The sequence below is a fragment of the Sphaerodactylus townsendi genome, linkage group LG15, assembly GCF_021028975.2.
Source record: "Sphaerodactylus townsendi isolate TG3544 linkage group LG15, MPM_Stown_v2.3, whole genome shotgun sequence".
NCBI lineage: Eukaryota > Metazoa > Chordata > Lepidosauria > Squamata > Sphaerodactylidae > Sphaerodactylus > Sphaerodactylus townsendi.
Genome location: NC_059439.1, coordinates 5954154 through 5980851, shown reverse-complemented (window position 1 = coordinate 5980851; position 26698 = coordinate 5954154). Strand labels below are relative to the sequence as shown.

General features: G+C 43.3%; 1 protein-coding gene across 2 annotated transcripts in view; it reads left to right on the top strand.

Moving 5' to 3' along the window:
• Positions 1–26698, top strand: part of FBXL20 (F-box and leucine rich repeat protein 20) — a 99576-nt gene that overhangs the window by 33847 nt on the left and 39031 nt on the right. For both annotated transcript variants that reach the window (XM_048517321.1, XM_048517320.1), the window contains one exon: positions 7063–7124. In XM_048517321.1, the coding sequence (XP_048373278.1) occupies positions 7063–7124 (62 nt within the window). The remainder of the gene's footprint in view (positions 1–7062; positions 7125–26698) is intronic.

Below are 26698 nucleotides of genomic sequence, written 5' to 3'. Positions count from 1 at the left end.
GTATATGCTTTTTAATCTGTTTTTTATTATTGTTGTACTGTTGTCTATGCCAATAAAGGCTTGCTTCTACCTTTTTTGGTGAGAAAGAAGACAATTCAGTCGTGCATGCTTGACTGGGAGCCGGTTATGCATATCTCCGCCCTTCAAGGAGGACCTGATTCTCTTTTAGGATGCAAGAATAGTCCTTAAGCTCCAGCTTCATCAAAACCATTATCCGTTGTAATATTAAACATTGCGCTTTGGTAAAAGAGCATTTATAGTGCTCCAGACAGCTGTCAGCAGCACTTTCGCTTTAGTACAGTTGTGCCCACCATTTTGTAGGCTCTGTGCTATCGTGGCACCTCCTCCCTCCCTGCCTCAAGCAGCCAGGCCGGGGGCTCGTCCCCAAGGTCTCAGCAAAGCCCTCCTTCCTCCCCCCCATCCCAATCACCCAACCTACACCCTCCCCCACCCTAAACCCCACCTTCCAACCCTCCCTCCACCACAAGCCTCACCTTCTCAACTTCCCCATCCCAAACCTCATCTTTCCACTCCCACCCCAATACTCACCTTTGCTACCCCCCACCCCAAGAGACACCTTCAAACCCTTCCCCCACCCCAACCCTCACCTTGCCACCTTCCCCCACCCAAACTCTTACCTTTTCAACCTCTCCCAACCATAGTCACTCCATTCCCCCTACCCCAAACCATCACCCCAAGACTCACCCTACCCGAAGCCACACTTCTCCAATCTGCCCATCCCAAGCCACAGACCCAGGCCCACAAAAGTCCCATGTGTCACACTGGGAGCAGGGGAGATTCTTCCTCCACCACCACCCTTTCCTAGGGCCCATTGCATCTCCCCCACACCTATGTTAAATATTTGTATAATGTATAACTGGGACCCTGGCAACTGCAGTCTCAAACCTTTGCTCTCCCCTGAATTCTCTGTCATCTGGCTTACCTCATAGGGAAAGTAAAATGAAACATGGATGCTGTGGTGCCCATTCCAGACCCTTGTAGGAGGAGAACAGCAGGCAAGAACCCCCAGACAATAAAACAGTTACATGCAGGGTATCCTGTATGCAGTATTGAATACACTTGTTTCTATTTCCAACTGTATCTGATTTACTTAGAGGAGGGTGGTGAACTCTGATGGCAAAGTTGAAAATCCTTTACTTGTTCTAGCGCAGAGGATACCTGTACCCATGTCAGGGTTGGCACCTGGTTGATTAAGGTACATTCCCAACCCCGGGTTAGGGCCACATAAATTGGAGACGGTGATTGTATCTAGCTGATTGAGATGCGTCCCTTTCAACATAACTGCTTTTAGATATCTGTACGCTGCCTGCTAAATTTAACCACAGTGTTAATGGAACATTCTTTCCTTGATCTGTTTCACATGCTTGGTAGGTAACTAGGCTTGTCCCTGACACCCCTGTATTCCCATGGGAAGCGGGTTTCCATTGCTCCGTGGGGGCAGGAGACCAGGTGGGTTTATCTCTTTCTGTCACTGACCTTGGGGCATGCTTGGACTCCGATGTCACTCTTTCTCACATTCTTTGGGAAAACGGGAGGGGGGGTTCAAAAGCCAGGTGGGGGCAGGACTGGCTTCCTGTAAACTGGGTGCTTTGTTGCCTTTCCAATAAACACTGCTGATCAGCAATCTAGAGTCAGTTTATTGTTTAAAGGATCGAAACCCAACAACCCCTTAGTTCTCGGGTACAGTTTTAGCCTCTCTAGAGACGTCTTGCTCACAGGAGCTCCTGGGGAAACAGGAAGCCTGTGTTGAGAACTCTTAAGATGGGCTGTCAGGGGTTTTTTGCTTGCTGAGAGTGGACTTTGGAAGGGGGAAAAGTTAAACAAAATCTTGCATGGGTGGTATTCCTGGTGGTATTCATCTAAGGGACTGACCAAGCAGTACAGCTTCCAATCAATTTGGTGCTCCCTGCAGATAAAATTCGACATGGACTTAGTAGGTCATGGGAGTAGCTGGCACACTGTGGAAAGTAAACACCTCTTTTGGTGTTTGTTTGCATGTTTCTATGCCTATTCTTCATTAGTAGCTACTGGGTCACATTTCTTCTGACCGGATCCCGTATTTAATATGCTCTGTGCAATCTTCCCATCTTCCCAGCTAACACGCACAGTTATCTCTGCATTGCTTGATGCTTTTCCCTTGGCTTGTACTGATTTCCCCACTTCTTTTTCACTTCCATGTATGTGTCTTAGATCTGGCAGGATGGGCTCTTCTGCTTCAGGGTGTTTGTCAGATGCTGCTTTTTGTGCAGGTAACTAACATGGCTAGCCTCTTGTAACTTGTCTCATCCTTGTATCCATTCCTTTCTCCAAGGAATTTGGGGCAACCTACAGGGAACTGAAGATGATTTCTGACCCAAAGTTAAATAAAGAACTTCATGGAATTTAGAGCCAGGCTTCCCCATTCCAGGGCTGACTATTTATTCACTGTGCATGCTAGCTCTTAATTTCCTCTCTTTTTTACCTTCTCTGCAGTTGATTTTTAATTTGTATGGGAAAGGCATAGAAAATCAGAAATGTAGACAGTTTCAGCAATTGTGGCTATGCTGATCCTGGGTAAAACCCTGTATGTGGGCCTTTTACTGCTCTGTCTGGATTGTAAAGAACAATGGTACGACAGGATAAGCTGTATTGAAGGCCAGCTTAATAACATCAGTCATCCTTGAAAAGTGCCTCTCAGTGAACCAGGCTGAAAATATTGGTGAACTTGCCAGATTGTAAAACTTCCTTGCATTCCTCAGTTTTTTGTTTGTTCATTTGTTTTAACTTCAGAAAGTAAATAAATTGGGAAGACTATCAAGCTCAAAGGAGCCGCGTGGCAGTGCTTGCACTGCCACTCACACAGTCAAGAGTTCGAGCCCCCTGTGGGTCAGATATCCTGGCAACTGGCTCATGGTCAACTCAGCCATCCATCCATTCCTTGGACGGTAAATGAGTACCTAGCACATAGCTAGGAGGTAAAGAATAGCCAGGGAAACAATGGCAAACTACCCCACAAAAATGGCCTGCCTATGAAATCACTGCTTGCAGTGGTACTCCAGGGTCAGACACAACTGAGGGAAAACTTTACCTTTACTTTATCAAGCTCATTTTGCTAGAGAATTCTTGAGAATATGGCATTTCTGTGATCGTAACAGGCTGTTAGAGAGCAAACAGATGAAAAGTTGGTATTTGACAGTTATAATGGTGCACCCATTAACTGACTGTTACTTCAAGATGTCCATTCTTGGGTTGGGGAACCTTAGGTAGATTATAAAGCACCAACTGCTGGATCGCAAGCCCTATGAGAGCCAGCGTGATGTAGTGGTTTAGAGAGGTGCTGGGTTTGATTCCCCACTCCTTCACATGATCGGCAGACTCTTATCTGGTGAACTAGACTTGTTTCCCTTAGTCCTACACATGAAGCCTGTGAGGGTGACCCTGGGCTAGTCACAGTTCTCTGAAAACTCTCTCAGCCTCACCTACCTCCCGAGGTATCTGTTGCTCAGAGAGAAAGGGAAAGGAGTTTTTAAGCCGCCTTGATAGTCCTACAGGAAAAGGTGGGGTATAAACCCAACCTCTTCTTCTTCTGTACAAAGTTTGAAAAAAATTGCTGCCTTTTGGTAGAATTGAAACACAGAGAGAGCAAAGTCACAAACAATCCTAAGAGAGGCCGCGGGACAGTGGGGCAGGATCACCCAGGAGTGGAAAAGATTCTTCCGTGGCTCTGAACATTGGCATTCCTCGCTATAGTGCTCCTCCCAGTGCTCTGCTTACAGTTCCTGTTCGTTTCTCTTGCTCCAGTGCCCACGGTTCTGACCTTTATTATTATTATTATTATTATTATTATTATTATTATTATTATTATTATTATTATTATTATTATTATTATTATTATAATATTTGTAGACCGCCCCACCCCCTTGACTCTGATGCAGTAATAACTCTGTCTCTCCCTCTTTCTGTCACTGACTGTGCTGACATTCTTGTAGCTCAGAGAGTCCCAGTTCTGGAATGGTTGAAGCTGTTGGCTTAAAGAACTGCTCTGTGCACATCATAGCATGGGGATCCCTGAACTCTATGCAGGATCATGGAAGAAAAACAGTGAAGCTTGCTGTTTTTCAGCTGGCCCTAACCAGGGCCAGGGTGTTTTCAACCCTGGCCCCAACCTGGCGGAACGCTCTGTTCAATGAGACCAGGGCCATGAGGGATTTGATATAGGTCCTCAGGGCCTGTAAGACGGAGCTATTCCACCAGGCGTATGGTTGAGGCATCTCTGGTTTCTATCATTCAGTTGGCTTCCCTCTCCACTACCCCTCCTTTTGCGGTTTTTTAGATTTCTGTACCTACAGTTTAGAATTTTTAGTGTATTTAAAGTTAATGGGCTAGTCGCCATGTGAGACATTTAACTTGTAATGTAACTTATGATTTTGTGTGTACAGCTAAATAAATAATTAAGAAGGGTAACAGGGCTCTTCTGGGGTGTGAGATCCCCTTGTGGTTTATACAAGTAGAGTACTTGAGGGAAGGGTGGAAGGTTGTCCAAACTGACCTAATCCTGATGCGAATGAGCTTTTGGAGACCCAGGAATGTGCTATGGGCTCCTCCTCCTTGCAGATTTCATCTTCTGTTCCCTAGTTTTCTCTAAGCAATATTTACCAAGTCATCTGAATGAGCATCAGCTGGTTGGTGCTTTGACACTTAGCCATGATTTGCAAACCCATTTCAAACCATGACTTGAAATCAAGGGGCTAACCCGAGCTAGCTGGTTGTGGGAGTGGAGGAAGAAAGACAAAATAGAAAGCGGAACGTGATGCTGTGGGATGTGTTGACTGGCTCTGAGGCACAACCTGAAGAAGAGAGAAAAGTGCATGCAGGACGGGGGTTGAAAACCAATCATAATTTTTAAGAGACAATGTCAAATGTTTAGGTCAGACCTGGGCATTATACAGCCCGCGGGCCACATCCCGCCCGCCAGATGACCCTGACTGGCCCCCCTGCCGTGCTGGGGAGCGAGGCACCTTTGAAAGCCCCGCAGAAGCCGGTTGCCTTGGCTGCCGGCTTCTGCGGGGCTTTCAAAAGCGCCTCGCCCCCTTCCTTGCTGGGGAGCGAGGCACCTTTGAAAGTCCCGCAGAAGCCGGTTGCCTTGGCTTCCTGGTTTAGGTAATTGCACAGGGGTGTGTTATTTTTCTAGCCATTCAGGAAGTAGTTTTATGCTGCTCCACTGAGGCTTAGCTGTATTCTAACAATGTTTTAGTTGCTTGGTCTTGCAGTTTGTTTATTCATTTATTAGATTTCTAGGCCGCCAGTTTCTATCTGGACATACTCAGTACATCTTACAACACTTCCAAAATTCAGTTATCACAACACTAAAACCATCAAATAGTGGTATTTCAACTAATAAAACTCTGGTCTACAATGCCTGTGGATGTGCACATTTGCCTGTAAGTGATGGGAAACTTGAATAGACTAGTCAAATATTTTATTCTTTTCCTGCTATTGGACTCTGTGTGTGTCTGTGTCTGTGTGATTGAATCTTATCATACTGGTTGTGAAATGACAAAAAATCCTGAGTTGTGTAACTTATGAAATCACACTGACTGCCACAATTTCCATTCATCTTGATTCTGTTTCACATCCTCATTACTCCTTCCCCATCGTGAAGTCATTGATGTATATCTGTCTATAAATTCTATCCTGCTGTATTGTGTAACTGTGGTCGCTTTGGACATATTTCTAATGAATTGTAAGTGTGAATGGGATGGGTGGAGGGAGCATGCAGAAATGGAGAGACTCTTCACTGATGCACCACCAGCAAAATTCCGCAGGTTCTACTGGCTTTCTGTCTTTGGAGTGCAAGCTGGAAAAATATTGAGGAAATGATCAACCCCCTGACCTCTATAGCTGCCAACTCCATTTCTGGTTGGCTACAGTGATCTTTATGCAAGCCATACCTTGAGGTAGTTTTTCCTGAGGTGGCAAACATAGGCCTGTGCTATACTTCTTCAGGCTGCAGTGGGGTGGGGTCACCAGATGTTAGAATGCTCCTCCAAATGTAATGGTTTCATACATATAGAAAATCAAAATATGTGAAGAAAAGTTGATAGCCTGATCAAGCTGTTGGTTTTGTGTTTGTAAGGAATTTGTTTTCGTATGAAGCAGCATTTTATGAACTTTGTGACTATAGTCTAATGTATAGCCTTATTGAGAACTAAATTTCCTTATAAGTGCATCAAGCACATTAATTAACATTTTCTATCTGAAACCAAATCCCCGTTTCACCAGTCAATGTTTATAATTTGTGTGACTATGATGGGCAACATTGTGCTGAAACTAGTGAAATATCTACCCTCCTTAAAGTGAGTCCCCAAACATTTTCAATGCAGATATAATAGTATAAACTTGAGTAGAAATGAATCCTTGTACTGTCAGATTGAGCTGTCATATTCCACCTTCCCTCAAGTCAGAGAGCAAGAACAAATAAATGAATCAGATTAAGATTTTTAAGGTGACCATGAACCAAATCACCCACTTCCCGGAAAGGGAAAATCCCCCTCAGTTTGCTTGTGAGGTCAGTCCTAGGGAGCATTTTTTTAATCCCTGAGGAGAATAGAATCTGCTAAATTAATCTCATAGAAAATTGTATTAAGGCCACTCTCCTTATCCTCCGTCTAGCTGTAGCAGACCCTTTTGCTCTGATAAGAATAAATATTCCAAGGTTCTTCTCAGTCCCAGCGGTCCACTGTTAAGCGGCCAAAATAAACAAATATCTTAAAGTTAAGGCTTCTTAATTTAGGAATATAGACAGCACAGTGTGGTTTATAATACATGTTGAAACCAAGTTTTAAAATGTAATATTTATGGGTGGCATTTAAATGGTCTCTAAATGTCACCCATTCAGATTCCCATAAATCTCTCTCTCCCTCTTGCAAAGGGCCATGAATCAGATCTGCTTCTGCTAAACCTTCCCCTGGGTCACATTTACCTGCTTTTTATAAGAAACAATGATCCATAATGACCATGCAAAAGGCTAAATGAGTTTTATTGCTTTTTTCCCCCTTGCAGATGTTCTCAAATAACGATGAGGCTGCGATCAATAAAAAGCTCCCCAAAGAGCTGCTACTTCGGTAAGCTGCCTTCTGGTTTGTTGAATGCTAGAATGTGCATTTGGGAATATCAGCATGAATGGGAGGCCTTGGTTGACTGCAAGCAAAAAAAACCAAAACAAAGCCTCATGTTTAACAGCATGGAAAGCAACTTTTTGCAAATCCTGACTCCCTTGGTCCATCTGTTGGGTCAGTTTGATTGGATTTGGTGCTGTTTTTCAGCACAAGGAAGAAATGTTGAAGACTAGGCTGTGAACAATATATTGGGTATGTAAAAGTGCTGTCAAGTCACAGCTGACCTATGGCAACCCCAACAAGGGGCTTTCAAGGCAAGCAAGGAGCAGAGATGGTTTGCCATTGCTTTCCTCTGCGGAGCCTTCCTTGGTGGTCTTCCATCCAAGTACTGATCCTGCTTAGCTTCCAACATGGCGATCCATTAAGAGACTTAGAAGGCAACTAAGAAGCAGAGGTGATTTGACATTGCCTTCCTTCGCAGAGCTTGCCTTGGTTTCCCATCCATGTACTAACCAGGGCTGACCCTGCTTAGCTTCTGAGATGTAATGAGATTGGACTACACCATTCTGCTTTCCCTCCAGGCCACACAATGTATTAGTACTTCCAAAAATAGCATTGTTGGTAGCCCTAAATCAGGGGTAGGGAACCTGTGGCTCTCCAGATGTTCAGGAACTACAATTCCCATCAGCCCCTACCAGCATGGCCAATTGGCCAGGCTGACAGAGGCTGATGGGAATTGTAGTTCCTGAACATCTGGAGAGCCGCAGGTTCCCTACCCCTGTCCTAAATGTTTTGCTTTCGTTGGATTGGGGAAAGCCATGGAGATTTCTGGTGTCTTTTTTATCCGTTTGCAAGGAAAATAAGGAGAGTCTATCAGAAGGAAGCGAAGCTGTTAAAAGAGGCATCATAACAACTTACAGCCAGCCATTCAGCTTTACCTGAGGTTATACCCACCTTCAGTCAACTGCAACTCAAAATTCTCATCTCTTCCTTTCCATGTAGCCAGATTGAAAATTGCTGCAAACTTTTTGAATTGCCTCTTCCGCCAGTGGCAGGGTGCTTCCTCCAAAGGCACGGCATATGGGTGGGGGTCGGGGGAGAGATTTCTAGCCTTTGAAGGAATATTAATGTTCTTCTCTTGTATCCTTGATAATATTAGAATTCTTTATGATAATCAAATTAAGCAAACTTGAAACAGTGTAATAGGAGACCACTACTGTTTCTGTTAGTAGTCTGGTAGTTACCTAATGAGAACATATCAATTCTGGGTCCTTTGGACTTCTCAAGAGGCTTTTAGTACCATCAGCAGGGGTTGTGGGCTGCACAGCTGATATGGACCTGGGGGAGCAGTTGTTAACGTCTTCATTTGGTTCTGAAGAGGTTGTGAAACTGTTGTTGTCTCCTTTGGCCTGTAGAGAAGGTCTGTGGGCTCCATTTTATTTTCCATGCTATTTATTTATGCAGAATTGTCCAGGGTGATACCTGAAGATCTAGGTACAGGTGACATGCAGCTCTGTCTCTCTTTCCATCAGATCCTAGGAAGTCAGTGGAGATCCCTGCACCAGTGCCTGAGATCAATGAAGGATTAGAAGTTTAAAAACAGGAGCTTAATTTAGACAAGATGACAATTAATATGAGTTGTTTTGGGAGGGGAAACCCATCAAGGATAGGCTTAAAAACTTTTCTGCATGGGTTCCCAGTTTATTTAGCACTAACCATAAAACTCAGGTAAGTGTAGCTAACAGGAGGCGGTCCTGTTTGCAGTTTAGGGTTGAGATGGCTTCTATTGAATCTCTTTTGAAGAGATTTTGCAGAGTCCCCGATCCAAAACCCAAAGGTGGTAGGATGAAGAACAGCACTGGAAAAAGTGGTGCGCACTCCAGTAGGGCTTACTTACCACTGCTTCCAGGAGCTTCGGGAAAGCCCCTCAAACTCCCCCCCCACCCATTGAAAAGTCCTGGTAGAGTATAGTTGATATACACCACCAAAAAGGGGTGGCTGGACGTTTGAGAGCTGGTGGTGCCATGGGGCGTAACTGACCCTAAAACCCCAAGTGAAGGAGCCGCCAGGCTAACATTGGTTCTCGCTCCATAGAACCTCCCTGGCCTGCTCCTCTGCCAGCCAAATTTCCATTCTGGCATCCCAACAGGACACTAGAAGACAGCTCCCCCATGCTGCAGCTCCAAACTTCTAGAGGTTTTGCAGCAGCAGGACTTGGCAGCGCTTCTGGTGTGTCTGCCCTCTCAACAGGTAGAGGTGCTCCTGGAGAGGTTCCTCACTTAGCTTCCACAAGCCCTTTCTAGCTCAACCCACCCCCATCCCCTGAAGTGCCTTTGGATGGGGGCTGTTTGATCTGTTCTCACACATTACGCCTTCATACAAGCATCCAGATCAGATTACTGTAATGTGCTCGGTAGGCATGACTGACTATTTAAGGCTTTTGGAAAACACAGTTGATGCAAAAATTCTAGCTGCAAGAGAGACAGGAGTAACTTTGATGTTTCTGCACCTCAACTTCCTGTTTATTTCCTGGGCTGAGTCAAAGTGCTGATTTGATCTCTCTAAAAGCCCTAAGTATCCCTAGGGGCCAGGATATCTAAAGAACTGGGCCTCTTCTCACTATGTATGCTTATCTTAATCACTCTAGATGCTTCCTCTGAGGCCTCCTGCTTCATCCCTCCCCTGTCATTTTGGTGGTAGTAGATTGTCTCTCTTTTCTAGTGGCATTTGTGTAACTTGGCCCTTTGATTTCTTTTCCCAGGAAACTCTATATTTATCTTCATCACTACCAGCTTTGCTGTCAACACCCAAGCAAAAAAACTGCTGTTCATTTAGGTATTCATTACTTCGGTAGCTACTTCTATCACGATGCTGTTTTGTCTAATACCTCTGTTAAGCTTTTTGGTTTAACGTCTTTCTTTCTTAAAGCACTATTTGTATTTATAATTTTGATAATGTGGTATTTTATTGTTCTTGCCTTCATTTTACTCTATTTACTTCTCTGAGAATGTTTTAGCATTTGCTTTTTTCCTTCATGGTAAGTTAAAGAGCCTAAGTAAAGAGGCTTTACAAAAAGAAAAAAACCCACAAAATGATAAAAGTCTTAATATTTGTTATTAATGGCATTGAGGGAGTGCCAAGCAGTGGGAATGACTGATGTGCATAAAGATGTTTTAAATAAACTCAAAGTGATCTGTAGGTAGGGCATAGGAAATGAGAGAATCAGGATTCCTTGGTAAAATCACAAATGCTACCCATTAGGTACCAAACCATGTCCTGTTGTCTTAGCAGCCTCTTCCAGCATACATTTGCTTGACTTTTAATTAGATTATTTCCAGAAGTTCAAAGCGGGCTTAGAAATATTTTTGGTCTTTTTTTGAAAGAAAAAAAGCTCAGAATTAAGGGGAACAGGAGATGCATTTTATGTAAAAGAAAATTGAGTGGACTCTGCAATACAGGCAAATTAACACCTTTCCAAGTATGCCAGCAGAAATTGAAAAGTGTTGCGCGAAGAGTCCACCAAAGAGCCATCCAGTCCAACAGGCCTGCCATGGCAGGAAACGCATTACAACAGAAGTACTAGAAACTGCGATTGGTAGCCTGATGCTGCCCTGCAACTCACAGTTGTGCATCCTAGTGAATTTCTTAATGTGCTAAGACTGGGAATTAATTCACATAAAAGATTGGAACTGGTAGAGAATCATCCTCAAACCTTGTTGGAATTTGAGTACCCTCTAGTAATATCTTTATTGGATGTCCTAAGTCCTAGTATATCATGTTCTGTGCTTAGGGGTGAAGTTGGTGCACTTACCACTGTCTCAGTAGTGGACCCCAGTCATTATATGAAGTACCTGCAGAAAATGTGCAGTATACCTCCAGTTCCTAACAAGCTGTCATATCAGTATCATCACCAGAAAGTTAAAGAGTGAAAATGGCTTCAAAGTACAAATAAGTTCTGTAAAGTAGTCCCATGCTTTCTCGGCAGTCCATAGGCAGTCCCATGTTGTTCCTTGATACAGTCCCAGAGGGGCAATAGCTTTGACTTTGAATGTCTCCTCTAATGAATTCTTTTCGCTAACGCTTACCCTTTTAATGAATGTGGCTGGAGTACCATGGTCACAGAATTCCTTTCCCTGATCGCTAAAACAGCAGTGCCCCATACCAAGTGTGTTTCCCGGCAGCCATTTCACTTGAGTCTTGAGTGAAATCTTAAAGCGATCCCAAACCTGAATAGCAGTAAAAGAAAATGTCTCAAGTTGTATTGCCTACTTCATCTGATCAATACTTGGATCAGAATTGAACTAGCACAACAACAAACTCTCATTCCAAAAGAAGGCCATTCCCAAGCAACAAACATCCTATGCTACGCCATCTGATTAGCCACAGTCAGGATTTCCTTTCATCTCTTGGATTTGGAAGAAGTGAAGAGTTTTGAATTTATACCTCTCCTTTTCTCAACTCTAAGAAGTCTCAAAGTTGATTGGACAAAATGTCAGTCCCTTCCTCCTCCCCACAGCACACACCTAGTGAGGTAAGGTGGGGCTAAGATGAGAGTTCTGTGAGAACTGTGACTCAGCCCAAAGGTCAGCCAGCAGGCTCGTCCACTGCAGAGGAGTGGGACCAAACTTGCACCCACTTTTACTAGAAGATAAGAGTCTGTTGTTTATATGTGGAGGAGTGGGGAATCAAACCAGCTCTAGTTCCCCAGATTGAGAGTTCACCCACCTCTTCGCCATCGCTACACCATATCTCAATATGCATAAAAAGCCAGGAAGATTTTTAGAATGTACCTAGCATTTAAGAAAGGAAATAAAGGACAATTAATTAATCCAAAGGAAGAAATGGCAAAACTACTCTACCATAAGAGGAAGAATCCAAGATCAATTTGCCCAATTCTTTTCTGAGTTGTATTGTCAAAAAAGACGTCAACACAGTGACTCTCGAACTATAGGTGTTAGCGAACTCTTTGGCTCTCAGATGTTATAGACTCATAATTCTATCATCAGCGGCTCGCCAGCATGGCTAATTAATAGCCATGCTGGAAGAGAGCTGATGGGAGCTGTAGTCCATAACATCTGAGTGCCAAAGGTTCGTCACCACTCGCTCTAAATGAATACATTTAAAGCTTTCACTCTGAGAATTCTTCCACTGTAAACCATCATGCAAACATGAAATTAGGAATATCTCGAATTCAGGAGTTGTCATAGAGTAGCTATCAAAGAACCAAAAGCCCCAGGGTCAGATAGATCCATGGCAGAATAAGCTACTCTAAAAGCAATGGAGGAGCTGATAAGCTCTAATACTCATCTTGAAGTGATGAATACCATCAACTCCCTCCCCTGACACTTTATTACCATCTTCTCATGACAAGAAGGACGTAAAAATCCTGGATCTGCATAAAGAAGAAAATAGACCCAGAAGAGTTAACAGGCAGTCAGTATAAGCCCCCTCTGAATGTGGACTAAGCAAACCCTTTAACATCAATGGTATGACAAGTTGGACTGAGGAAGATGTAATTGACAAATTAATTCATAAAAAAGCTAAACTGGATTTCTATTCCCAAAGAGATAGGGAACACATTAACATTCGTTAGCACACGCTCCTTAGTGTAGCAAGCCGAAGGAAAACCAAAGTTTGCTTTTATTCTCTTGGATGCCATGCTGTTGATGGCATTTCTGGGACTGGTGTAAGCTTGGAAACATTAGAACATTTAAAATCGTTCGCATACAGATCGCCACCATTGATCGGCACATGTACCCAAATGCCAGACTGACTAATAAATGTATCTCCTCCTGAAGAACCCAAATTGAAAAGGTGCATGGCAACAAAGATAAATTCCTCAGGTGCTCTTGTGCAGGCAGGAGCTAGAGGCTGGGGACAGGCTGGAGTCAGGATGAAATAGCATGTGAGGGTGGTGTCATAACCCAGTCCAGACAGGCCAGGACAGGCAGAAAGCAAAGCCAGTAGCCAACGTAGTCGACATTCAGGGAACGCAACGGCATGGTCAAAGGTAGAGCCAAGGCACAGGCAGGGAGATCTTGATGTGCCTTCTCTAATTCTTTTATATGAGATCAGGGCTGTTGCCGTTTTGCCATACCCCATAGGATTTCACCCTAACGATCTGTAGCTTTGACGCCTTGTCCCGGAACGGCTTTCCTAGTAGTTTCGCTAAGATTCTCCTGTGTCTACTCCAAATGGCCATAGTAATGTAAACTGAGCATATGAGGATATACCCTTCCTTCACCTAGTTTACCATGCATTCTTTCGGTACAATTCAGGCTTTGTGCTGATGCAATTCTAGTTTTTTTTCTCCTCCTTTTACTCAATTCTTGGGCTAAATGCTGCCACGCAGTTCCCTAGTGTGGCTTTGTGTGTATGTACTAATTAGCAGCAAGTACAACCACCCGCTTAAATGCAAATGGTGGTTTCTGCACGTTCGAAAGAGTTACTGGGAGCTAAAAGACAAGCTTGCCAATCCCAGTTAGTCTCGGTTATGGAGATGATAAAACAAACAATCCTTGTAGATTGACAAAGGTCGTTAACGTTTGGAGATAGATCATGGCTGTTAGGCATAGCATAACACCAGCTTGGAAAGTGGCCTCCTGGCTTGAACTTGCATGTTTCTTGTTAGTTTGTTTCTGTCTCCTGAATTAATGATGCCAAATCCAAAAAATGTCAAACATTTTTTTTTTCTGCTAAACTGTATTGCTTGGAGACTTCATGGCTGATATTAGTTGAAAGTTGTTGTGGGTTTTCCAGGCTGTGTGGCTATGGCCTACCAGGTTTTTGCTCCTAGTGTTTCACCCGCTTCTATGGCTGGCGTATCCTAAGATATCTGTTGCAGGTTTCTGTCCATGGCATCGCTGTGGGAGAATGCATGCAGCCATAGATGTGGGTGAAACTTAAGAGCAAAATTAGCAGGTCATGGCCACACAGCCCAGAAACCCACAACAGCCAATTTTTCCAGCTTCTGCTGTAAACAAGTTCTGAGTTCTTTGGCTTGAACTTTGTAGCCTACTTCTCTGTGCGTAGAGTAGAAGATAGTATTCTGGTTTGGGGTTGGGAGATCTATGTAGCTATGAAGAACGCTCTAGCCCTGAGCTATCATCATACTGTGTCAGCTGGACATCACACAGGGTCTCTAGTTCTGCAGGATTAGATATGTGTACATTGTCACCATCCACAGCCCTTGAGGGGGGGAAAATAAGAATTTCTTTTCAGATGTCTCCGCTAGTGGGTGCTTCTATTAATCAGGTAGCTGAATGGGAAATGGGAGCAGTCTGGGAAACCCCAGTCTGTTTGGCTGAGGATCTTAATGTATATGTTGCCCGCTTTTGTGCTTCTAATTCATTAAAAAAATAGACACCACCTGTGTTTTGCATTCTCTTAAAATGATGCAAGTTTTGTAGTTCTAAGAACCGACTTCAGGTTACTTTGTGACATTTTCCTTCCCAGGGAGAGGAAACCACATGGTTTGCTGTGTATTATTCCGCAGGTGGTATCCTGACCCCCCCCCCCCCCCCCGCCCTCATTCTTCAATTTGATTTGTCTTGCCAAGAATGCAAGAAGAGATGTAGGGATGGTGCCTTCATTGGCTCTTTCACACTGTTCACTTTGCACCATGTGTTGTTATTAAGGAATAAACCAACTGTGCTTAGCTACAATACAGGATTAGGATAATTTTTATTTTACCTTTACCCTGTTGAGAGGAACTTATTGTAGTAAGTTTCTCTTTAAAAAAAACTATCAGGATTTAACATGAAATCAGAAATTAAGGCAAATGCATCATATCTGAAAATGAGCTATGACTTCATCGAACTTTTGAGAACCACCTTTTCTTTGGAAAGAAAGGACCGTGAGGAAAAGATCTTCATGAGTCATTGCACAGCACGATAGAAGTGTGCTGTGAGCAACTACCATGATGGACTAGGATTTGAGGGACCCTAGTTCAAATTTCCATTTTGCCATGCTGTTCACCAGGTACCTCTAAGGCCACTAGTCTAACTCCTATCTCAGGTTTGCAAGAGGATAAATAAAATAATCCAGGAAGAACTATGTATGTCATTCTGAGCCCTGTACAGTAAGGGCAGAATAAAATGTCCTAGATATGTGACTTGGATATCATAATGTTTAAGTGCTGAATGGACATAGTGAGAGCCAAGGACTGGCCCAAGCTCTTCACCCCACTGGTTCTGACCCTTTTACTCTTTATCTGCCAAGTACTTACCATCAGTCCCTGCTTTTGATTGAGATTATTTACTTTTGTGGGTCGTGGTAGGGTGGCCAAAACAGAAAGGATCCCTGGGAACAAGGAATCCCTTTTAGTGTTGATTCAGCTTAGTCCTATCTACACAAGTATACTTCTTGTCATGGCTGTTTATTATAAAAGAGACACTATCTGGAGTCATGACCATTAAGCTATCTAAAAATAGGCAATCTAGGGTATTGTTTTCTGGAAATAGTAACACATTGTCTTAAATAGTTAAGGGGTCTATACTGTAGCCTCTAAGATTATATGTAGGCTGTTAAGTTATAAATACTTTTCAAAATAACTACAATCCTTCCTTTACAATTATCCCTTCCACATCACTGGGGTTAGGGGCACAGTGCACCCTGCAATCTGGAAATCTGCATAAAATATTTTGGTCTCTCCTCAGAGCTAGAACAGGAGTTCAGAACTGTGGGAGCTCAGATGTTCATGGATTCACTTCATCAGCCCCCTGCCAGCATGGCCAAGGACCTTGCTGGCAGGGGCTGATGGGGATTGTAATCCATGAACATCTGGGAGAGCCGTAGCTTCAGGTGACCCTCTGTACTAAAGTGAATAAGTTTTGAATTTTTCTTTCTTTTAACTTTAAAAAAAGAAATTGTGTATATTCATGGTATTAAAGATCAAATATATTGACATTTGCTATACATACACTATACATACATGTTATGCATTTCTGAGTTTCTAAACTTTTCTGTCACTGGCCCTCACATGTCATCTGCAGCTTCCTGCAACCCCCAAAAAATCCCATTTAATTTTTTTATGTTGGACCAGCACATATCAAAACCACAATGGGGAAAGTTACAGTGTGAAGGATAACTGTACTTAGGAAGTACCCAGTAGGTGTGACACATTTCAATATTTAAAAAAAAAACATTTACATCAGCTTTTTTTCCTTGGTCAGATTTGATTCAGATTACTAATTTAATTCACGTTGACTTAAATCAGTCCACTGTGCTTTGAACCAAATGTTGCTGCTCAGATACAAAACATGCAGGTCTGTTCTTGGCATAGTCAAGTTTCTGCCTGGGTTACAGTCCCAACAAACTGCTGACCTGCTGTTGGAAGAAACAGTTGGGATAGCCCTAAAGGTTTCTTGTGTAATCCAACTGTATACTCAGAGCTGCGGTTTATTTTTCTTTGAGCCTTTCTAAAAAACTTCTGTGCTATCAGAAAAATGCTGGTATTGAAACATATCAGGTACTCTTAAAATAAAATACATATGGTAGGTTATCCCATTTCCATCCCACAACCGTGAGATTGGCTGGACTGAGAGTAAGGATTTGATCACAGCCCCCTGCATAGGCAGTGCTGGCAGTGATTAAGATCAGGCGCAGTCTAATCTGAGGAACTGGGCTTGATTCCCCCGCTTCCACTTGAGCTGAGGGAAGCTTATCTGAGGAATTAACGACCCAACACATGCCAGCTGGGTGACCTTGGCTAGTCAACAGTTCCCTTGGCTCTCAGCCCCACCCACCTCACAGGTGTTTGTTGTGAGGGGGAAGAGTTTTGTAAGCCCCTTTGAGCCCCTCTTACAGGACAGATGGGATATAACCAACTCTTCCTCTTGTCCACATCCAGTACTTCTCTCATGCACTACATTTACTCTTGTAGACATCCTTCACAATAGCAAGTACAGTTATTTGACCAAGCTGAGTAATTGAGACTTCATGAGAGTCAGCTTTGTGCGGCCTCCCATTAAGCTACCAGAGGAGAGGTTAGGAAGCAGGATCAAGCCACAAAATCCCATGCCACAGTACATTGTTTAGCATCTGTGGCTGGCATCTTCAGAGGATCATCCTCTGAAGATGCCAGCCACAGATGCAGGCGAAACGTCAGGAGAGAATGCTGCTAGAACACGGCCATACAGCCCGGAAACCACACAGCACCCAACCTATTTGAAAGTATTAAGTATTTGACAGGCAGTCAATTAGAGGAAAAGTAGTTGTTTCTGTTGGCAGTAGACGATAGGACTTGCTATAATAAGGTTAAATTATGGACAGGAAGATACCAGTTGGAAATTAGGAACTTTTTTTTTACAGTAACAGAGAAATTATTAATGCCACGCCCCCGGAATTCCTGGCCAGGCCACGCCCCCAGACCCACTGGCGCTACGCCACTGTTTGAATCCCACCACCATGGGAACCTGTTACTAAAATTTTGGGATCCCACCACTGAAACAAGAAATACAGTTAGCACTATGGAATTCCTCTAGTATGGATCAAGGAGTGGAGAGAGAGAGAGAGAGAGGACCCTCTCCATTACGGCCTTTCCAGCTTACATCTAGAAGCAAAGCCAATTTAAAATCCCACCTAACTACACAACAGCCAAGCAGCAACAGTACAGAAGCCAACCCCATTCTGATTAGTCACTAGCTCAAGAAGCGGCCCTTCTTCCAAAGGTTGCTGAGCCCAAATGTCAGGCGGCAGCAGTATCTGGGGGAATTGTTACTAAGCCATCAACGGCATTTCACCCAGCTATAATCCAGGTCACAGTGCTGAGAGATCCAGATAAAGGACAAAGGAGAGTCCTGAGGAAAGTTCATGGCCCTTCTCTCTATTGGTTGTATATTTTTGGCTTCATTCATGACTAGAGACCAAAGAGGAGCAGAGGTAGCTACAGCTGCAACTGTGGTCCCGAATGATTTGTAAAGGGCCTTATTTTTCTGGATTAACTTTTTCTAGATTAATGATGCATATTTAAACAGTACCTCTGACACTAATTACTTGGTTTTGCAAGCCAAACCTGGCAGCGGTTAGAGATGTTTCACAAATCCTGTGTGTTCAAACATTAGCCCACGAAGACTGAGCCATTTTACCAATGTTAAAATTACAACTCCTCAGTAGATGGTTATGGCACAGAACGGAAACAACAGGAGTCTTATAACGCACTCCAAAGCAGTCGCACCCTTTTGAGCCCCTGACTTCAATAGATGTAGAAAGTTTCAACTCTTCTCAGGACTGCGCTGTAAATAAATCACAAGCACGCTACTAAAAACAAAACACTAATAAAACACTTGGGCTGGGATTCCAAGGAACTGATGCTCACACCAGAATCATTCCATATTCATGCCCCAATTAGTGTGATACAGTAGTCAAAGAGCTGAACTAGGATCTGAGAGATGCCCGTTTTGAATACCCACTGTACCATGAAAGCTTGCTGGGTCACACACGCCTAACTGACCTCACAGGGCTGTTGTGAGGATAAAATAAAGCACACCTACCCAATGTGGGAAATGTTGGCGTATAAATAAAGTAAACAAATTATACACTGCCTGAAAATGGCTCTTCAGGCAGTGTAAGGGAACTACAATTGGAAAGGGGAGTCTTCAATGTGTCACTATATGTGTTACACTGAAACGTTACATTTGCTGCTCAGGCTCACAGCTTCAAATTTGCTTTAAATAATAAAATATGGTTGCTTCAAAACTTTTGAGTAAGATAGAATTCTTCAGAAGAGGGTTTGTATAAGGTTGCATGTTGCAAGCAACTGCCCTTTACACAGGTAAGAAAGTGCAAGTGCTTTAAAAAGCACTATTTCTAAAATAAAACACATTTCTGCTACTGTTTGACATTTGCATACCATTTTTGAATCGACAACTGCTTCAAACTGTTATAATTCATTTCTGATGCCCACTCCAGCTCTCCAGTTTTACATTTTCCCTGCCTGCAGGGTAACCACTGTGGTTCAATCTGGGGAAGAGCAAGCATGAGATAAAAAATAATACTTGAAAGGAACGTGCTGGTATCTTGCTACAGCAGCCATTGGTGGAAAACATACATTGTATGCATTAGGCATGCTAATTTTGAAAAAATTAATGACTGAATCCAACCCAGTGTTTCCAGATTGTTGAGGTAGGTGCCTTGCTGATTTAGGGTATCTTCATACACTTACGCTGATCCTGAGCATAAATTCTGAATTGTCCTGGCATAATCTGTTACTTCAAAAAAAAAACTGGTATACATGGTGGGCAGGTTTGCATATAAAGCTTCTGTACTGGAGTGTATTTTCTCCATATAACAAAAACTGCTTAATTGTCTGGATTCCCTAAAAAAGAAAAAGGAAGGAAGGGGCTGATGGACGCTGATCTCTGCTGGGTTTTCCTCCACCAGCAGTCCCTTTCAACCTCAGTTCCCAGGTGCCAATCAAATTAATAGGGAGGAGGTAAAAGTGCACCCTTTCCATTGATTTTGGTCTCTTCCCTCTCCTCTATCAATTAATGGTAGCAGATGACAGTAGACTTGCTATGTTATTCTTCAACATCCTAAAGATGGACAGATTGGCCAATGTAAAGCTCTCTCCTTATTTAACACTTTGCATAAGGATGGATTAGAGAAATGAACTGTCTTAACCATGGCACACTGTCACACAGATAATGCTTAACTGTGGTTAACACAAACCACGGTTTGCAATCCAGCTTAGATCCTGATTTGTCACTGTTTATGTATTCAGATCTGATGATGAACTCTGGCTGAGGAAAACAAAGCACGCCCAAGCGTTATGCCTGCAGATGGCCCAGCTCTTGGTGTGCTGTGTTGTTTCTGTTGGCACCAGTTTTCTTGATATTTGGTTCTTATTACTGCAGCCTGGTGGCTTATACAGCTAGTGAACTGTTTCATTTCATGCCTCTGCCTTGAACCAGATCCCCATTCTGAGCCATCTGGCCACCCTCTGTTCTTTTAATCTCTTCTTTAAAAATAGTTATCCTTCAAAGCCTTCCTTGAGCCAGTGGTCCAGAAAGGGAGACTAAATACCTGAATCCCCCCAACCACTTAGACCAGGGGTGTCAAACGTGTGGTTCAGAGGTGGACTCTGGGTCCTTAAGGGAGCTTTTCAGGCCCACAAGCCAGCTGAAGCAACCCCCCCCCCTCCCTTGCTTGCTGGCTTGCTTGCCTGATAAGTCCTCTCAAGACAGTCAGCCCACTCCGCTGTGGGCTTGCCAGTCCAGGCACCTGCCCCAGTGCCATTCTGGGGCTAGCTAGGCAGGCAGGCAGGCAGGCACACACACCACACACACGGTTGCCCCAACCAAATTACATTTGTGTCATATCCAGCTTTCGTAACAAATGAGTTCAAAACCCCTGCCTTTGACTGAATATTCACTTGCCCTGCTGCATTTGTCATGTCTCTCTGGCCTAGGTCTCACTGAAGTGGCAAAAATCTCAATCCTAGGTATATAATTTCAGACTGCAGGCAAGGGGCACGCCTGACTGTACGTTTTTCTGTGGAAATGAAAAACTCAGCCTACGAAAAAACTAGCAAGTCAATAAAAAGGGCGGTCTAGAACTTTTCGCCCAGATTGTTTGTTTCATATGTGGAGGGAATTCTTTCTATCACGTGAGCCCTCAGCTTAAATGGTATAGCCCAAACAATGCTTTGCCACCTTAGAAAGAACTAGGTCTCTCTCTTTGATAACAAGTACAATGCTGTAGTTGCTATGTCTATGCTGGAGATAGAATCTAGCATGTTCCTGGTGCTAAATAAAATGTTAAGACACAGGCTTATCTGTAGATTCTCTGATACCACAGATTAAAATTAGCTATTCCCTTGGAAAGAGAAATAATTCTTCTCAAGCAATCAGCTTGCCAGATCTACAACTTGAGATGTTGCCTTGCTCATAGATATGTAACAAAGAGAAGAAAGTTTGGATATATACCCCCCCTTTCACTCTTGTAAGGAGACTCAATGTGGCTTATAAACTCTTTTCCCTTCCTCTCCCTATAACAGACACCTCATGAGGTAGGAGGGGCTGAGAGAGTTCCAAAGAATGATGACTGGCCCAAGGTCACCCAGCTGGCTTCATGTGTAGCTAAAGACAGCCAAACATTTCTTGTGGAGTTCTGAACCCGTGGGGGTGGGGGTGGTGGTGTCACATTAACTCCTTCCCTCCACACTGTACCTAGCTCAAGGAGCAGCAAATGGGGTAGATTGCTTAACCCAGATGAAATTGACCTGAATAAAACTGTCTTGTGTCCATCCCTCTATAGAACCATGTTGACATGGTACTCCTAATTCTGCCCTTCTCTTTCTGCTGGCGTTTCTAGTACATGATGAAGTAGCTGCAGAAGGGGGCAAACAGGCCTTCAGTGTCAGGAGCAACAGAGAAATCCCACTGCAAAGTCTCCTCAATTAGAAGCCACCCGTCGTCCATGCTACCACAATTGAACAGGAGAAAAATAACGCTTTTCACTCAACACCCGCATACATGAGACATCAAGACCTTCCTTGGAACAAAGGAACAAGAACTTAACACAGCACCACTGTGTGAACACATACCCGCCTTTGTCTGGCAGAAACTGATGCCCATTTACAAAAAGGCCCTCTTGATAAAGCTCTCTTTCAAAGGCTGCCCTGCCAAGCTGCATTAATGAATGTTCACAGCGCACACACCAGAAAGCTCCGACTTCGCAGAATTATTACTTGTAAATTATTACTTGAATTATTACTTGAACTTATTTGTTCTCAAAAGCCGAGTTTGGCAAAGCCTGAATGTGCAACTCGTAGTTGTCGGGAGAAGGGAAGAGATGTCCTTCTTCTTGCTGTTAAGTCACAGCTGGCTTACAGTGACCCCACAGGGCAGGGTTCTGCAACCTGCGGCTCTCCAGATGTTCATGAACTACAATTCCCATCAGCCCCTGCCAGCATGGCCAATTGGCCGCAGGTTGCAGAACCCTGCTTGGCACAGGGTTTTCAAGAGATGCTCAGAGGTGCCATTGTCTGCCTCTGCATCATGACCCCAGTATCTCTTGGTAATCTCCCCTCCAACTACTAGTCAGGGCCAACCATGCTGAGTTTCTGAGATCTGATGAAATTAGGCTAGCCTGGGGCTATGCAAGTCAGGGCAATTGGTTGCTGCACAGGTTTTTTTTTAAAAAGACACACACCTTCATGGCTAAACAATGTACTGTGGCATAGGATTTTGTAACCGCGATCCTGCTTCCTAACCTCTCCTCTGCATGTTAGCTTAATAGGAGGCCCCTTTCTAAAGCCAACTCTCTCATGAAGTCTCCAGTACTCAGCTTGTCAAACCAACTGTCTTGCTATTGTGAAGGATGTCTACAAGAGTAAATGTAGTGCCGCAGGGAAAGTACTGGATGTGGACAAGAGGAAGAGTTGGATTTATATCCCCCCCTTTCTGTCCTGTAAGGAGGCTCAAAGGGGCTTACAAACTCCTTTCCCCCCCTCACAACAAACACCCTGTGAGGTAGGTGGGGCTGAGAGAGCGCCAAAGAACTGTTGACTAGCCCAAGGTCACCCAGCTGGCATGTGTTGGAGTGCACAGGCTAATTCCTCAGATAAGCTTCCTCAGCTCAAGCGGCAGAGCGGGGAATCAAGCCCAGTTCCTCCAGATTAGACTACACCTGATCTTAATCACTATGACACTGCTGCCTATGCAAGGGGGGGGGGGGGCTGTGATCAAATCCTTACTCTCAGTCCAGCCAATCTCACAGTTGTGGGATAAAATGGGATAACCCCCCTACCATATGTATTTTATTTTAAGAGTACCTGATATGTTTCAATACCAGCATTTTTCTGATAGCACAGAAGTTTTTTAGAAAGGCTCAAAGAAAAATAAACCGCAGCTCTGAGTATACAGTTGGATTACACAAGAAACCTTTAGGGCTATCCCAACTGTTTCTTCCAACAGCAGGTCAGCAGTTTGTTGGGACTGTAACCCAGGCAGAAACTTGACTATGCCAAGAACAGACCTGCATGTTTTGTATCTGAGCAGCAACATTTGGTTCAAAGCACAGTGGACTGATTTAAGTCAACGTGAATTAAATTAGTAATCTGAATCAAATCCCCAGTGATAGGGAAAAAGCCTTACAGTGTAAATGTTTTTTTTTTAAATATTGAAATGTGTCACACCTACTGGGTACTTCCTAAGTACAGTTATCCTTCACACTGTAACTTTCCCCATTGTGGTTTTGATATATTGCGGGTCAGCATAAGAAATTAAATGGGATTTTGGGGGGAGTTTTGCGGAAGCTGCAGATGACATGTGAGGGCCAGCAGACGACACAGAAAAAGTTTAGAAACTCAGAAATGCATAACATGTATGTATAGTGTATGTATAGCAAATGTCAATATATTTGATCTTTTAATACCATGAATATACACAATTTCTTTTTTAAAGTTAAAAGAAAAGAAAAAATTCAAACTTATTCTTTAGTACAGGGGTCTACAAACTGCGGCTCTCCAGATGTTCATGGATTACAATCCCCATCAGCCCCTGCCAGCAAGGTCACTTGGCCATGCTGGCAGGGGCTGATGGGAATTGTAGTCCATGAACATCTGGGGGGCCACAGTTTGCAGACTCCTGTTCTAGTACGAAGGGAGGGCCAAAATATTTTATGCAGATTTCCAGATTGCAGGGTGCACTGTGCCCCTAACCCCAGTGATGTGGAAGGGATAATTGTAAAGGAAGGATTGTAGTTATTTTGAAAAGTATTTATAACTTAACAGCCTACATATAATCTTAGAGGCTACATTATAAACCCCTTAAATATTTAAGACAACCATGTTACTATTTCAGAAAACAATACCCCCTAGATTGCCTATTTTTAGATAGCTTAATGGTCATGACTCCAGATAGTGTCTCTTTTATAATAAACAGCCATGACAAGAAGTATACTTGTGTAGATAGGACTAAGCTGAATCAACACTAAAAGGGATTCCTTGTTCCCAGGGATCCTTTCTGTTTTGGCCACCCTACCACGACCCACAAAAGTAAATAATCTCAATCAAAAGCAGGGACTGATGGTAAGTACTTGGCAGATAAAGAGTAAAAGGGTCAGAACCAGTGGGTGAAGAGCTTGGGCCAGTCCTTGGCTCTCACTATCATCAAGCCTAACATAAAGCATTATGATATCAAGTCACATATCTAGGACATTTTTATTCTGCCCTTACTGTACAGGGCTCAGAATGACATACATAGTTCTTCCTGGATTATTTTATTATCCTCTTTATAAACCTGCGAGATAGGTTAGACTGAGAGTGACTGGCCTTAAGTACCTGGTGAACAGCATGGCAAAATGGAAATTTGAACTAGGGTCCCTCAAATCCTAGTCCATCATGGTAGTTGCTCACAGCACACTTCTATCGTGCTGTGCAATGACTCATGAAGATCTTTTTCCTCACGGTCCTTTCTTTACAAAGAAAAGGTGGTTCTCAAAAGTTCGATGAAGTCATAACTCATTTTCAGATATGATGCATTTGCCTTAATTTCTGATTTCATGTTAAATCACGATAGTTTTTTTTAAAAGAGAAACTTGCTACAACTAAGTTCCTCTCAACAGGGTAAAGGTAAATAAAAGTATCCTAATCTACCTCATATTGTAGCTAAGCACAGTTGGTTTATTCCTTAATAACAACACATAGTGCAAAGTGAACAGTGTGAAGAGCCAATGAAGGCACCATCCCTACATCTCTTCTTGCATTCTTGGCAAGACAAATCAGGGTGAAGAATCTGAGGCAGGGGAAAGGGTCAGGATACCACCCTGCGGAATAACCCCACACATGAAGCCATGTGGTTTCCCTCTCCCTGGAGAAGGAAAATGTCACAAGAAATAAAACCTGAAGTCGGTTCACCAAAGACTACAAAACTTGCATCTATTTTTAAGAGAATGCAAAAACACAGGTGGTGTCTATTTTTTTAATGAATTAGAAGCACAAAAACGGGCAACATATACATTAAGATCCTCAGCCAAACAGACTGGGGTTTCCCAGACTGCTCCCCATTTCCCATTCAGCTACCTGATTAATAAACTTCCACTAACGGAGACATCTGAAAAGAAATTCTTATTTTTCCCCCCTCAAGGGCTGTGGATGGTGACAATGTACACTTATCTAATCCTCCCAAGAACCCTGTGAGAACCCTGTGATATTCAGCTGACACAGTATGATAGCTCAGGGCTAGAACAGTTTGCTTCATAGCTACATAGATCTCCCAACCCCAAACCAGAATACCCCTTTATCTTCTACTCTACACTGGAAAGTAGGCTAAAGTTCAAGAAGCCAAAGAACTCAGAACTTGTTTACTACAGCAGAGGGGAAAGCTGGAAAAAATTGGCTGTTGTCGGTTTTCTGGGCTGTGTGGCCATGACCTGCTAATTTTTGCTCTTAAAGTTTCACCCACATCTATGGCTGCGCCATTCTCCACAACGTGCCATGGACAGAAACACACCTTACCATAACAGATATCTTAAGACGCCAGCCATAGAAGCGGGTGAAACACTAGGAGCAAAAACCTAGTAGGCCATAGCCACACAGCCTGGAAAACCCACAACAGCCAGCTAATGTCAGCCACGAAAGTCTCCAACAATACAGTTGAAAAAAAATGTTTGACATTTTTTGGATGCAGCATCAGCAATTCAGGAGACAGAAACAAACTATTAAAACATGCAAGTTTAAGCAAGAGGCCACTTTCCAACCTAAATGATGCTATACCTAACAGCCAATGATCTGTCTCCAGCATTTGAAGCGACCTTTGTCAATCTACAAGGATTGTTTCATTTTATCATCTCCATAACCCGAACTAACTGGATTGGCAAGCTTGTCTTACCAGCTCCCAGTAACTCTTTCCGAACATAAGAAACCACCATTTACATTTAAGCAGGTGATTGCTGCTGCTCACTGGTACATACACACAAGCCACACTAGAGGAACTGCTGACATTTAGCCAGGAGTGGTAAGGGAAAAAAACTGGTATAACTTGCAAGCCTGGTGTACAAAGAAAATGGTAAACTGAGTGAAGGAGTATATCTCTATGCTCAGTTTCGTAATTATATGGTATTTGGAGTAGGCACAGGAGAATCTTAGCAAGCACTAGGAAAACACGTTCCGTTTCTAGGCGTCAAACTACAGGTCGTTGAGGTAAATCCTGAGTATGTTTTTTTGTTTAAAAAAACAGCAACCCTGATCTCATATCAAAAATGAAGAGAAGGCTGTCCGATCTCCTGCCTGTGCCTTGACTCTACCTTTGACCATGCCGTTGCCTTCCCTGATCCTCGACTGAATTGACTATGGCTTTGCTTTCTGCCTGTCCTGACTCTGGACTGGTTATGACTGCACCTCACATGCTGTTCATCTTGACTCCAGCCTGTCTGGCCACACTCTAGCTCCTGCCTGCCTAGAGCACAGAGAACATCTTTGTTGCATACCTTTTTCAATTTGCAGTTCTTCAGGAAGAAGACCATTTATTAATAGTCTGGCTCGTTTGGTACATGTACAAATCCAATTGTGAAATCTGTAGCTACATTTTAAATGTTCTAATGTTTTCAACACAGTCCCAAGAAATATTATCCACAGC